The sequence below is a fragment of the Myodes glareolus genome, chromosome 2 (assembly GCF_982192425.1).
Source record: "Myodes glareolus chromosome 2, mMyoGla1.1, whole genome shotgun sequence".
NCBI classification, from domain to species: Eukaryota; Metazoa; Chordata; class Mammalia; order Rodentia; family Cricetidae; genus Myodes; species Myodes glareolus.
This window is the reverse complement of record NC_142027.1, coordinates 89772512-89788177: the sequence shown is the minus strand read 5'-3', so window position 1 is coordinate 89788177 and position 15666 is coordinate 89772512. Positions and strand designations below refer to the sequence as shown.

The window sequence follows — 15666 nt, the reverse complement described above, 5'->3', positions numbered from 1 at the left end:
ACTAAAATCCAACCAAGAATATACACAACAGGCAGCTGGCTTTTAACTTCCAAGTCAAACCTTTAATCATGCTACAACTCAAATGTAAGGAGGCTGGAGAGATGGCTCAGTGGTTAAGAGCACTGCTATTCTTCCAGAAGACCCAGGTTCAGTTTCCAGCGCCTACACAGCAGCTCGCCACTGACTTCTGACTCCAACCCTTGGAGATCTGATGCCCTCTCAGGCCTTTAGGGGCCCTTTATGCATGTGGTGCACTGACAAAACACTTACATCATAATAATAATAAAATTAAATTTAAAACCACTAGATTAAAATCCCAAATCTACTTTTTCTTTAATGAAGAACACAATCCTTTGCCAATCTGGCCACCACAGTGGTACCTTTCCTACTAGTCTGGAAAAAACTTGCCAACTGGAAGTGGGGGAGGAGAAAGACAGGGAAATTACACATTCCATCAAAAACATCCAAAAATGCAGCATTATAGATGAGACATATATCTAGAGTAAATATAAATACAGACACATATACACCGATCTGGATAGGAGAGGAAAATGAGGAAACAGAAGGTAACAAGAAATCAGATGTAATACACATGTGCACGCACCACGAAAGAGGGAACACTACTGGGGATGACTTCCGGCGGGGAGGAGAAAGGATGTGAAGGAGAAATGAAGTATAGTGAGGGTGTGAATATGAACAAGGCACAGAGGTATATGAAAATGCTATAAAGAAACCTATTCTTTATTACAGTAACTAAACAATGAAATTTAAAAAAAAAAAAAAAGAGAAGCTGTACTATAAAGGAAAAACAGCTGACTGAACATCTATCTATAGAACTTCATCTCTAGAAGAGCAGTGACCAAGGAGGCAAGAGTCTGCAGAGAACAACACAAAGTGAACCTTCAGTACACAATCGGAGAAATAAACAGGCAATATTTATTCTTATACAAATAAAAACAACCCAAGACCTTCATAATATTTTGAAATTTAGTACAGACAAGATGTGGATTTGACTAAAATATTCCCTTTCAAAAATTAGCAAAAAGCTGTTTGACAATGGGTAATTAGGTAACGCAAGATACCTGTATTAGGATGAAAGAAAGCAGTGAGCAGTAAATTCCATGGCTGTAAGCCTGAATTAAAACCTACTTAAATGTGATCACAAAAATGATTTCCTTTAAGTAACATTTCTTTCTCCCAATTTTCCAAGAACTGAACTCAATTTATATATGCAAAAACTGACTCACTGAGATCAAATAACTTAAGTTTTTTATTTATTTTAACAAAGATCTGATATACTTTTCAGTTCAACAAAGTAATTTTTGGCTGTACTTTATGATGTATGACTAAAAAGACTTGGTTTAAAAAGTAATAATAATAACCAAAAAGTGCAATTTATTTAAGAAGTTTCTAAATTGTCACTATGTATGTTTACTTTTTGAGTCTCCATTTCACCTTTTTATTTTCTTCCACTGTGTGCACTGTAAGAACTAATTCTTGTTTTTAAATATCATTAATATTTTATTTTATTTGTGAGTGTTTTGCTTGCATGTTTATCTGTACACCATGTGTATGCCGAGCCCTTGGAAACTGACATAGAGCACTGGATCCCCTGGAATTAGTTACAGATGGGTGTGAGCCACCATGTGGGTGCTGGGAATTGAACCTGGGTCATCTGGAAGAGCAGCCAATGTTCTTAGCGGCTGAGTCATCTGTCTAGTTCCACAACTAATTCTTTTTTAGAAAGAAACAGTTTGCAGGGCGATGTGGGAGAGACCTAACATCTACTCAGCTACTCAGGAGGCTGAAGAAGGAGTAAAAGTTGAGCATGTGGTCAGAGGAAGCAATACAGTAAAACCCCACCAAAAGAAAAAAAAAATCAAAGACTGTAGCACACAGATTTCTTCAATATTCATATATGTAAAATAGCATATGAAAAGTAGGCCTCGGCATGTCAGAATGCACAAGTGTATAAGACACACTGTGAAAGGAGGTAAGCAGGATCACACCACCACCTCAGTGCCTGCTCCTGTCCATGGTACATGAGGAAGGTAAGTAGCCAGTGTCACCTCAACGAACACATCCAAAAAGACAATCCTACTACTGCACTGATCTGATACTACACCATTCAGTTCACTACCAAGTAATTTCCATGTAAGTACACAAAACTCAAGTGGAAAATAAGATTTATAAGGGACTGACTTGGGGGACAAAAGCAATTCCTAATAACTTCATTACTGACCCTCAAATAAAGCAAGGAATAAAAACAAAGGAAAACATAATCATGGAAGGGCTGAAGAGATGGCTTAGTGGACAAAGTGTGTACTGAGCAAGCATGAGAAATCAGGCCTGAAGATCCAGCACTCATGGGTACACCTATAATCCCAATGATGGGGAAGTTGAAATGGAAGACTCCTGGTGGCTAACTGGCCAGTCAGTCTAACCCAATTGTCGTTCTCCAGGTCCTTTGAGAAACCCTGCCTTGAAAATAAACAGCAATTTTTAAAAGAGAACCAATATAGACGATGACACCCAACAATCTCTGCCTTTATATGTGCACACACCATGCACACTAACATACACACAGGTGGGCATGTACACATGTATACAACACACATATACATTTGTGCATATGTAAAGATACACACACAGATACACACACACACACACACACTCTTTAAATCAATAAATGGAAAGACTATTAAAGGATAAAAAGAGAAGATAATTGACAAAGTACCAGAAATAAGTATGTAAATCAAAATATGCTAGGGTAATGTACTGGTCTACTGCCCTTTGCCCACTCCCAAATTCTAAAGAGTACAACAAAACTATGGACATGGGGTGGAATCATCTAGTTCTATATGCAAGAACAGCAGGAAATCAATTTAAGTGACAGGGGAGTGTTTTTCATTCGTGTATCTGAGATTGCTGAAAACATTTCCTTGAGCCTTTTTTCCTTCCTTATCATCTTCCATTGCCTTCTCAAACTCACCCCCAAATTCAAAGACCAGTAACTTAAATCAAGCAGTCCAGTAAACATTGTTTTACTCACTTTAATTACTCAGTCAAATATTTATTTTTCTAAATCTTAGGAAAAGGTACCAAAGTAAGATAAGTGTTCTCCTGAAACACATCTGACTTGGAAGTATTGGTTTAAATAAAAGACCCCAGGCAGGGTTCACCCTGTGTGCTAGACTGGGTGTGGAAACCTTCATTAAGAAACACTTGAAGCAAGCGAAGGCAAGGGATGATTAGAAAGCCTGAGACTCAGTCTACATACTAGGAGTCCATAAAATCAATAATGACAAACTCAATTCAACCAATTAATGTCAAGCAATACCCAAGTTTTAAAAGACTGCAGAAACCAATTTTGGAACCTGCTGACAATCCTAGTGCTACTAAGTCAAGTCATAGCATTAATCCTCTAGATTTGGAAAGCTCATTTCAAAACAAATTTTGTTTCCAAACCACCACATGCTGGAACTCTTTGAAATCAGAAACAAAGGGAGGATTTACCAAGGTCCTGTCTCACGGTAGGCTTTACCTTTCTCAGGATGTCGTTTCATAGCATCTTTTATAACCTGACCTTAAAGTTTCACATAATACAAAAATTCTCTTCCAATAAATTTCAAAATAATGAACTAAATATAAATAAAAGACTGTCTCACTTTTCTCAAGCAGACAGATTTACATCCTTCTAGCTGCTGAGGTAGGTGAGAGCAGAAGGCAAGGAGAAAGAGCTGTTAACAGCTCTCTAGCATTAGCACTGTACCCCAGTCACCATTCACACACAGTATGATAGGGATGGTGCCACCCGCAGCGACACAACTCAAAGAGCTGGGAAGAGAAAATAAAACTTAATATAAATGATATGGCTAAGAGCTATTTCTTCTAACATAGATACAAGAGGGTCACACATAAGTGACCAAAGCTAGGGAGATATTTAAAAGGGTTCATTTCAATGCCAATCTCCCTCTTTCTCAGAAAAGGCATAATTATATAAATCTCTCTCAGGCATTACAATATGTAAGTAACTTCCACCAAATTGCTATGGCAGTCATTCTTATCTTCAATTTCTAGGTCCTGATATTGGTTCATATCATCTTCTTGCACAAATTAATTTAATCTCCAAAAAGATGTAAGCAACTTGTCTGAATAGCAGAAAGTACTATGCTTTATCTAATTACCTTTAACTCTATTGCTAACATTAGAAGCTGTATTTTGCTAACCAAAAAAAGAAACTGTTATCTCTACAAACTTGAAAGCAGCAAATAAAGGCACAAACAAGAGAGCTAGCATTCCCAAAAATAATAAGCAAATGTAACGTTAAGGAGAGAAAGGAAATGAAACTGTCATTGGTTAAACAGCAATAGCAACTTGACAAGTGTGGGCTACTTGCTGAGATTTGCTTCCAACAGTCTTTAAAATTTTGACTTAATCCTTCTAAAATCAATTACAAGACTTACATTGGTAATATATGGTTCTATAGCTTGGGCAGTCCTCTTCAGCAAAGCTTTTGCCAAGTCATATGCTTGCTTGTTTAAATTCTGGAAAACACAAACAACATCAGTATTTTATATATATATAAATATATTACAAAATTAACTATGCTTGTATGTCTGCAGTGGTGGGATCTTGTAAATGCTGGGCTTACTGAACTGTCCCACTGAATTATAAGCCCAGCCCCGTACCTCATCTATGTAAAGCAAAATATTATTTGTATATTTAAAAACCTCTTAAATAAATGGAATGAGAGCTATTCATAAAAAGAAAGAAAAAGAAAGTGAACTCACTTTTTTTTCTAGAACAATCTGGCCTAATTATAGATGAAAGACATGAAAAAGTCTTAACAGGAAGTCCCCACTTTCCTTTCTCTTTTTCAAAATTACTAGGCTATTACTGGTCATTTGCCCCTTTGTGTAAATTTTAGATTCCATTTGTCAGATTAGCTGCTCTATTTTATTACAGATTCGTATGCAGAAAACTGAAGTCATCATGGCACTGTCTCATATTCTACAGACAGCAAATCTCTCAACATAGTCAGACTTCTATTGTGTTTTGTCAGCCATCTACAATGGTTTGACACAAAGGTAATGCATAAACTCTAAGGTCATGTGTTAAACTACTAAGTATATCGTATCTCTGCTAAAGTTACAAAGAAAAATTGTTATACTAATGGATTTACATCTCTTTTTCTGATTTTTCTACATACTATGTTGTACTTCTCTGAACAATACCATTTACAAATAATTTCAGGGCTTTTCATCTTTCTAATCTTTTTACTTTTTGTCGCATTTTATATATTAACTTACAGCCCCTAAGAGAATCCTGATTAGAAACAACATATCTGTTGTTATTTGAAATAAAAGCAGTATGCCTCACATTTCTATTCCATAGAGAATATTTCAGGGTCTTAAAGCTGCTTTCTACTTCAAACTGATTAAAAGTTTTTATGGCAAGTTCCATTGATTTTTGCTCTGTGACGCGCTCTCTCCCCACATCCTGTGTAACAGTTGTGCACTCTCTCTCCCTCTCCTACACTCTGGAGCTAACTCTGCTGATTACATATTAGACTATTTGCTCCATGAATAGTCAATGGTCTCCCTGAGGTTAACTTAGTTTATTGTTTAAACATGTTGCTGCTGCTGCTAACTTAAATTCTAAGTAGAGTTTCAAGAGTTAACTAATTTTTTATTGCTTAGGGCACTGGGCAAGTAATATTTTTCTGAGAATCAGCTTATTCTAATTTCAAATACATTCACAGAGATTATTATTCATGTAACTGTCTTTTAATGGTCTTCATATTTCTTGCTCATTTTAACTGTATATTGATATATCACCCTTTCTCTGATTCAATTTGCTATTTGTCTATTTAATACATTTTTCAAATTATGAATGTGCAGTTTTCAAGCGATGTCACTATTTCCTATTTCATTCATTTCTACTCAACTGCTTTTGTTTTACTTATATATTTTATTCTGATAATGTTTTATGACTTCTTGCACTAGACAGTTGTCATTATAATTCATCAAATTAATGATGCTTGACATCAAGCTTGTAGTATTGTGTTACAAAGACTCAGTATTTCTACAAACCCTTTGTCTGATTAATAATCAGTAGGAAGCACCTTAAAATGACCCAATAAATAGTGAATGTCCATTCTCTTCATAATTCATTATTTTTTGCCTTATATATTTTACCGGATAAACCCTGTCTTTATCCATTAAAGACTACGTGGGACTCAAGATAAAGATCAGGGGCCTGGAGAGATGACTTGGTGGCTAAGAGAACTGACTGCTCTTCCAGAAGACCCCAGTTCAATTCCCAGCACCCATTTGGCAGCTCACAACTGTCTGTTAACTCCAGTTCCAGAGGGCCTGACATCTATTGCAAAACAGCAATGGACATAAACTCAAACTAAATAAATTTTTTAAAAAGGTAAAGATCAACCTTTACTAGGTATGGTGACACATACCAGTAATCCTAAGAGCACTCAAGAGGTTGAGACAGGAAAATAAAAAATTCAAGGTTATAGTCAGTTACAGAATGAGTCTAAAGTCAGTCTGAAACACATGAGATCCTGTTTCAAAAGTCTACTATGTATATATAATATTTGTGTGGGGTACGCACACTCATGTTCTAGACAGCAGGGAATATATACATGTATGCATGTACATGCTTGATGAAGCCAAAGGACAGCCTTGGATGTCACTCCTTGGGCACCAATGATCTCTTTTCTTCTCCTCTTCCACCTCCTCTTTTTTCTTTCTTCAATAGGCTAGGCTAGCTGATTCATCTGGCAACAACTCCACAGCACCAAGACTCTGAGTTCACAACACTACATAGGGCTTTATTTGGGTTTGGGGGATCAAACTTGGGTCCACAATCAATTTACTAACTGAGCTATGGCCTGTCACTAATATTAATATAAAATGACCTTTTTTATTTGTCATTGCCTATCAAGTCTTTCTTACAGTTTTATAAATCGGCCTTTTCCATGGCTGCATTTTAGCTATTTTTCTTATTATAATCAACCAGTTGGATTAATCTTCGGCTCAATGTGACAACCTATGTTATGTGGGAAATTCAAGTCATTTATATTATTGTCAATCTTCTTTCTCTTAAAATTCTTAAAATTTTAAGAATACACTTGAGTTCACATTCAACTAGACCAGTAATTATATTTCACTCCTAATAAGCTTTTCTCCTAATTTTTTTCATATTCCCAGCTACAAGTTTTTAACTCATATTTTCATTCTATTTTGTTTATTTAGAGAGTGTGTCATGTGTATGTACATATACACGCCACAGCAAGCACACGATGGTCAAAGGACAACTTCTAGCAATGACTCTCTCCTGTAGGCCCCAAGGATCACACTCCAGGTCACCAAACTTTCATCAGTGAGTCACTACAATGACCTTAACTCTTATTTGGGTGCCTTCCAGTAACTGAAAATATATTGTGTCTTTAATCTGCTTAAGATTTGTTTTCAGCTTGTTAGAATGTGTTATTCAGTATCATAGCATTCACTAAACTATCAAAAACTACAATTATACAAATGACTGAAAACAGAAATTACCCCCCAAAATTGTTCCATCTAAGTTAAGTAGACTAAACTTGTAAGGAGCTAAGGAGAAGCGTCCAGTTGCACTCACAGATGAGAGATCAGATCCCAGCATTGTTGTTACTACAAGTGTCTCTGTGCAGTAGCCAAGGAAAACATACAACTCAGGAAGTGTCTGTTCATGTACACTGTCAGTTAATGTGGTGCTAGGAATTACACTTAGGATCTCACACATGCTAGGCGAACTGAGCTACCCCTGTAGACCAGAAAGTGTCTGTTTGTTTTCCCTGACAAATGGACTTTTTCCATGACAACAGCCTGGAGAGACAGAGGCCTGGGATTTCCTGGTAGCAGCTGAATACAAAAAACAATGACACTTAATCTGTCTGTGTCTGGGAAAGCCTTTTCTCCCAGGTATTGGCATGGTTCCAGAGAGCAGCCACCATGGGGAGCCTGTTTCACCAACTCTTGAAAGCCTCCCTCAGATGTCCTGCAGTAGAGTTCATGATACTGGTTCTCCTACCTGATTAGAGAGCTAAGAGTTTGAGACAACAGGCCAAACACCCTGGTAGGTTGCCACAAAGAAACAGGTTGGATGGACTACAGTTCCTTCAAAGAAGATAACAGGAATCCTAATCATGTGGGTCCTAAAGGCAAAGCAGGCGCTATGAGCCTCAGGAAGGGGTGCAACGTGCCTGGGGGGTGGGGTACAATATGCTTCAGTGAAGTCTGTTCTCTCTCTACCTTCTGCCTTCCTTCTCATGGTTGTTTATCAGTGACAGGTACAGAGCTGAGCTGAACAGAATTAGGAAGAAGCAAACCAGACAACTGCATAGCAACAGAATAGATGAAGGCAATCAGAGCCCACATCAACACCTCTGATTTTCCACTTAAATACATCATCTGAGTTTTTGAGGTCTAATGTTAACTTGCTGTTGAGCCTGCTTACTCTCAGCATTAATAGATTTATAATGTTTTAAAATTTTGAATTAAGAGTTCAATTCCAATGAAGGATTACTTGTACCAATGTTATGTAATTGTAGACCAAGACACTATAATGCTACAAAGTCTTTAAATTTAAAGAGGAAAAAAAATTAATATTTGTTTATATTGGTAATTTCTGTTTCCTCTCTTGAAGTCCAACCCCTTCTCAATCATACAACTGCCACTCCAACTGCTTACCAGAATCATAGACTTTCAAAGGCAAAGCACATAAACACGCAGGAGAAATGCACACATCTTGGTTGACAACACTCAGGTCTTTAAATTCTCTGTCTCTACATTAGCCTAACTAATCCCACCAGGCTCCATGGGCAAACACATAAAGTCATATAACAAACAGTACCTAAGCAGCTAGTAATTCACTGCTGTATACAGTGAGGGTTTTGACACCAGAAAAGTGAGGGTATGACCTCTCCAATGTATGTTTGAGGGGAACGTTTCTATTGTAGGTGTGGGGGCGAGTACAGCCAGAGGCACCTGAGCAGTCCAGAGCAGGGAAAGAAAGTAGCAGACTACACATGGTCGGCAGACTGGACCAGGTCATGGGAGGAGGGAGTATGAGAGGTGATAAAGATGAAAGAGAGCAAAAAGAGCACATAGCCAAAATGGCAGGGTTATATAGGAATAAGAGTCCCATGAACTGGAAAGTTTAGGGTAGGGGGCAGAGCGGGAAGAGACAGGATGTCAGCATGTACTTTGGTATGCTAATAGGTGCCACTGACAGCCATCAGTCCCAAACTTTTGACCCCAGTAAGTGTGTAAAATGCACCCTACACAAAACTCACTGACCACAAATATTTAATATGAACTAAGTCCATTATTTCTTCATGTAATTGGTGACTATAAAATTTAATGAGTTTGTTATACTTTAAACAATAAGTATCTTAATATTAATTAAGAGTCTACAAAACTAATATTAAAGCAGGATAGATTCTATTTACAACATAAGCACAAAATCTAAACATTAACTTAATAGAGTTTAGGCACATTTCACATACCTTATGGGCAGGTACCAGATTTACTAAAACTGTATCTAAGAGCTCCTGAGATACTGTATCACCTTCACAAATGATAGAGCTCATGAGGTCCACCATATGCATATGAACTTTCTGATTGTGGCCATTGCTGAAATTCAAAACAGTTATTTTATTTTAAATGTATCTGAGATAGCTATGATACTAGTAAACATATTTTATAAAAATGGTGAGATTAAAACTATATTACTGTCAAACTTCTTCCTCTTTGTTCTTACAGTAACAAAAATTTATTTTTAAAACTGTATTACTAAGCCCGGTGGTGGTGGTACACACCTTTAATTCCAGCACCTGGGAGACAGAGGCAGGTAGACCTCTGAGTTTGAGGTCAACCTGGTCTACAGAGAGATTTTCAGGACAGCCAAGGCTACACAGAAAAACCTGTTTAAAAAAAACAAAATCAAGAGGGGAAAAAAAAACTATACTAAATTACGTGCCCCTAATTTTAGCTATCTCACAACCAAAGTAGTTAAATGAAATGCAATCTCAGGTTCATCTTAAATTTAGACAAGGTATTTTAAAATCTTTTAAATTTCATTTCAAACAACCATACACACACACACACACACACACACACACACTCAATAAAAGCCAGGAGTGGTGGTGTACACCTTTAATTCTAGCATTTGGGAGGCAGAAGCAAGTTGATCTCTTTGAGTTCGAGGTCAGCCTAATCTATATACAGTTCCAGGACAGCCAGGGCTACACAGACTGCCTCAATAATAAAAAAAAGTCGATATAATATGTAAACAAGTAATAATACCAAAAATTAGTCTAATTTGCTCTTCTAACCAATAAATACATAGCAATAAGTTCTATCTATTTAAAATTATATATAGAATAAATGTAAATTAATTTATAACCTTAAGCCAATATTTATCACAACAGCATATGAGGATTCACTGTAAACTAAAAATCTTTACAATTAAGAAGTATTACTCATTTGAAAATAAACTTACTTTATAACCGAGAATAAGGTTCTGTAGAGTTGAGTAAAGATTTCATTGCTATCTTCTAACTCAAAGCATATATTATATGACTTAACCCATGCAATGTTCTAAAAGAAAGAAATAAAAAAGGCAAATATTAAAGTTGCTAAAAATATACAAGAAAATAAATAAAATTTAAATATCATCTAAAGTTATAATACATTGCTTACCTCAAGTAAATAAAAATACCTATTGAATTGAGGGCTCTTTGTATCTTCTAGTCCCTTTAATTGCCTTGTTATAAACATAAATATATCCTTAAAAAAAAAACAAAGTTTTGCTTAGATTATGAATGCTAAATGGAAATACACATTACACTGGGAGGACTAGCTATAGTTAATCACCAACCTTGTAAACATCTAAGGATAAATTGTAAAAAGCACAAAAAGAAAAGCAGAACTTTTTACAGTATAACCTTACATAAAGATCTTACAAAGGAATACAATGTATAAAAATCATGATATACCTACTATCCTTCACAGGAAATCATTATATAGACTACATGTTAGTGTACAGAAAGAAAATGTTCATCATACAGCAAATTAAACAAATAGGCTTAAAAAGTGAGTCAAAGAAAATTCATATTATTAAAATAAAGGTGTTGCAATAACAGAGTTGAGGACTCCCTTGACAAAGCACAACACATGAAACAATACAATTATGTAGCAAGAAAACAATTTAGGAAACATAAACTCCCAACACAAAATTACAAAGTAGCACTACAACATGTCACACACAGAAGCTTAGACATTTAAGAAAGAGAAATGGAAGTCAGTTTATCCAGCTTCTTAACCATCATTACATTAGAGTCACTTTCTTTCCTGAATCATTTCTCAATCTCTACCTATTCTTTACTTTAGACTTTTTTAAAAAAATATTTTTCTGTGTACATACCTGGGTTTTTAAAGACAGACAAAAAAGTCACTTTCAGTTAAATTTTCCTGAGTTTCAGTCCTTGAAAACTGTGGGGAAACTTAATAAAAAAAAAAAACAAAACCTAATAGTAAAAACTAATTTCTCAAATGAATTTTGCTACCAATAAGAAAAATGTTTTCTCTTTTAAAAGGCAAAAATATTTGTTTGTTTGTTTGTTTGTTTGTTTATAATGAATACAGTATTCTGCCTACATGCAACCTGTAGGCCAGAAGAGGACACCAGATCTCATTACAGATGGCTGTGAGCCACCCTGTGGTTGTTGGGAATTGAACTCAGGACCTCTAGCAGAGCAGTCAGAGGTCAGAGCTCTTAACCACTGAGCCAAAAGGCAAAAATATTACATATATGGAACTGACTGAATATTTCAAGAAAACACTTTATAAAACACTCATCCTTTGAAAATGGCTGCTCTCATAGTAGTAATATATAAAATATAATCTCCATGAATGAGCTTTTCAAACAATCTTTATTGTCTGAAAGAGAGTACTTAGCATACTAGACCTATCAAAAGCTGGAAACAATTGTCAGTTCACTCATAGCAAGCCAAATGTCCAATGAGGCTTTACTCATAAGAGTAACAAACTGAGACTAAACGGTAAAAATTATTAGTTATTCAACACTAACCAATGTGGCATTAGTTAGACAAAAATATGGTTTTGAAGATTATTATAATAAAAACTATCCCGTAAATATTTAGAAAGCTTCCTTAAAAACACAGTGATTCTTCAGTTCTACCCCCAAAACAGAAAAAGGGGTAAGTAAAATGAGACCAAAAGATTGATTCTAGAGACAGAGAAGCAGGCAGATGGACTTTTTAATGTTTCAGACAGTCCACACAGACCTTTATCTCATCTATCGGATAGTCTTCTCATAACAGCCCTGACAAAGAGAGCAGATCGTTCGCAACACCTTCTCATCACGCCTAAGCCCTGAGCTAGCTCACTGTCCACATTGGCTGAGAAGCCACACAAACGGTGAATAAGTTGCACAGCAGTAGTCTTTATACTTCTTGTTCAGAGAATGTCAACAAAACATCTGGTGAGGAAGAGCCTTGGCTTACACGAAACGAACATATCATTCTCTAAACCGTGTATATTGCAATGCAGGTGAAAAATAACTAACAATAACATTTCTTAAGTGAAGCAAACTGTCTGCTACTTTTTCTTACAATGGATGATAATCTTACTAAGGAAAGTCATTTTCTGACCAATAGCTTCAAAAATCATTTACTACAATATTTGTCACATAGTCACTTGGTATCTTTTGTACAGTTCTCATTCAGGTTTCAAGTTAAGTGCTATCTTTTAAACAATGTACATGGTCTTCATTATAAATGTTCAAAAGGAAAAGGAGCATCCCAAAATCATAATGAGAAACACAGCATCATAATGTCATAATATGAAAACAACAGTATTCATTAGGTAAGTCAAAGGACCCAGAAAAAAGCCTTGGTGATGCTGGAGATTCTACAAGAATTTCTGTGGCTGTGGTGCGTCTGCCATGTAGCATGGAGGTCCACAGATCTTGGGCTCTCTTTAGCACCCATCATAACCACTCACATCCAGACCTCTGTGTTTACCTAATATCCTTGCGCCTTCTGAAATATGTGAACTATACACTTCCACTAAGCCAAAGGCTCTATGCCACAGACCTATAACAGAGACTTTGCCATGCTGTAATCCATCTACCTGGTGTTTCCACCGATGTATTTAAGAGGCCTGGATTATTGTTCTGATTTTCTATTGTTCTGATACTATAAAAGTCTCATGAAACTGAGAACATGAAGAACAAGGTATTTTGGGTAGCCTAAATCCATGGTCTTGGGCAAAAGTCATTCATATTTGGCTCCAGAATAAAATTTAAATTCATTCCTTCTGAGGTTGAGGGCTAGGGTGGGTATATGTGTGTGTGCACGCATGCGTGCCTGCCTTTGTCTGTGACTCTCTTAATCTGCTTACTCTAGAGGTCAAAAATTATATTCAAAAGTTAACTTGTCACAGAAAATAGAAGTTTAATAAAAGATTGGTCCAGCCAGTATATCAAGATTCAAAGAAATTACTTAATTTCATTCAATTTAATAGAAAAAAGTGTCAATGTGCAGTGTGTCCCATCAGTACTTGCCTTTAGTTTATCAGGAGATGTGTAAGGAGCCTCAGGAGCATAAATCCTGAAAATATCAGCAAGGCAGCAAGCTACAAGTAAACGAACATCTTTATCGGGATGCTTGAGGAAAAAGTCAGAAGCAAGGTGTAAAGCTAGGTTCAGGTAAAGTTCCTTTTCCTCTTCAGAGTCCTGATCCATGTCCATGAAAGTTTTTACAACCATCTATACACCAAAAAAAAGATCATCAAATAGTCAGATGTTTGCTGTAAATAGTCATGTCAGAAAAAAATCATAGCACTTACAAAAAAGTTCACTCAAAATACACTTTCATCAGAAAATTATAGAATGAGATCCTTCTATAAGTGGAGGATAAACAATTCTTAAAATATAACTAAAATATTTTTAACCAAGCATGGTAGCACATGCCTGTATCCCAAGACTCGGAAAGATAAGGTAGAAGAATCACGATTTTAAGTTTAGTTTGCGCTACAAAGCAAAACTCCATCTCAAAAAAAACCTCATTAATGCTTAATTTTAAAGCAACAGTTCTCAACCTATCTAATGCTGTGACCCTTTAATACAGTTCCTCATGTTGTGGACCCCAACCATAAATTTATTTTGTTGCTACTTCGTAACTGTAATTTTGCAGCTGTTATGAATCATAATGTAAATAACTGTGCTTTCCAAGAATCTTAGGCAACACATAAATGGATCATTTGACCCACAAGGGGGTCACAACCCACAGTTTGAGAATCACTAGTTTAAAGTAAGTATTTGTCATTTGTCCACATCTCTGTAGACCAGACTTTAAGTTTAAAACTCCCCCTCTGCAGTGACTATTAGTCAGGGTCTGTAGCTGTGGAGACTTGTCTCACTTGCACAGTGTAGGAAGAGCTCTGCGGCACTTAAAAATCACAGCCCTCTCTTCTTTCCTAATAGTTCTATTCCGTGAGAACCCCGGTAGGAAAATTTCAGTTTCCATCTGTTCTGGTTAATCTTAATCAACTTGGCTGGATTTGGAATCACATGAAGATACACCTCTGGTAGTGTCAATCAGACTGTTTCCAGAAAGGTTTAGCTGAAGACATATGACCCACTACTGAATGTGGGTTCCTGACTGGATGAAAAGGAAAAGCATTGTAGAGCCATATTCATCTCTCAGCTTCCTTACTATGGATGCAATGTGACCAACTGTCTCACCTTCCTGCTATCAGACCTTCCCTTGCCATAATGGACTGTACCCTCAAACTGTGAGCCCAAACGAAGCTCTTTCCCTAAAATTGCTGTTGTTCAGTATTTTGCCATAGCAACAATGTATTATTAGCCACTAAACTACTTGAGATGTGATTTTTCTATTTCAGCCTACCCAAAAGACTATAAAATGCAGATTCAAGAAAGAATGTCTGGGGTTTAACAATCTGAGCATGTACTGTTCTTCAGAGGTCCCATATTCAGTTGCCAGCACCCACATCAGGTAGCTCACAATCAATTGTAACTCCAGAGCCTGAGGATCCAAAACCCTCTTCTGGCCAATGTGGGCACTACATTTGTATGTGTGCTCATACCTAGCTTAGAGACACACATAATTAAAAAAAAAAATTTTTAAAACACTCTTTTTAAAGGATGTCAAAGATGTATTCCTTAGAAAAAGGCATCCTTTACTTACCATGAAATGACTAAGTCCAGTATACAAAAAATATTTCTGGGTCACAGTAAAACAAAATACAATATAGACATCTCACTGGTTCAACAAGATAACCCATGCATATGTTACACAGAAATAAGTTGCAAGAAACAGATCTGTCTTCATATTTATTTTTATAAAAGGGGAATTAATACCAGATTAGTGAGAATTTATAGTTGAAATTCTGTAACACTTTTTCTAATTTTAGTATTTTGTAGAAACGACTAGCTAAAGCTGTCCTATCCTTACTTCAAATAAAACTCAACAAAATGTATTACTTCTTCAAATGAGAATAAAGAAAACTGTAGAACCTGAAAAAAAAGTGAAAAAACCTTTTGTCACTCTCATGCTGA

General features: G+C 36.2%; 1 protein-coding gene across 5 annotated transcripts in view; it reads right to left on the bottom strand.

Annotated features, from left to right (window-relative positions):
• Positions 1 to 15666, bottom strand: part of Pds5b (PDS5 cohesin associated factor B) — a 151172-nt gene that overhangs the window by 83069 nt on the left and 52437 nt on the right. For all 5 annotated transcript variants that reach the window (XM_085685243.2, XM_085685244.2, XM_085685247.2 and 2 more), the window contains exons 3-7: positions 13648 to 13851; positions 10761 to 10847; positions 10561 to 10658; positions 9566 to 9692; positions 4467 to 4547 (exon numbers count right to left, since the gene is read on the bottom strand). In XM_085685243.2, coding sequence (XP_085541369.1) covers positions 4467 to 4547; positions 9566 to 9692; positions 10561 to 10658; positions 10761 to 10847; positions 13648 to 13851 — 597 coding nt within the window. The remainder of the gene's footprint in view (positions 1 to 4466; positions 4548 to 9565; positions 9693 to 10560; positions 10659 to 10760; positions 10848 to 13647; positions 13852 to 15666) is intronic.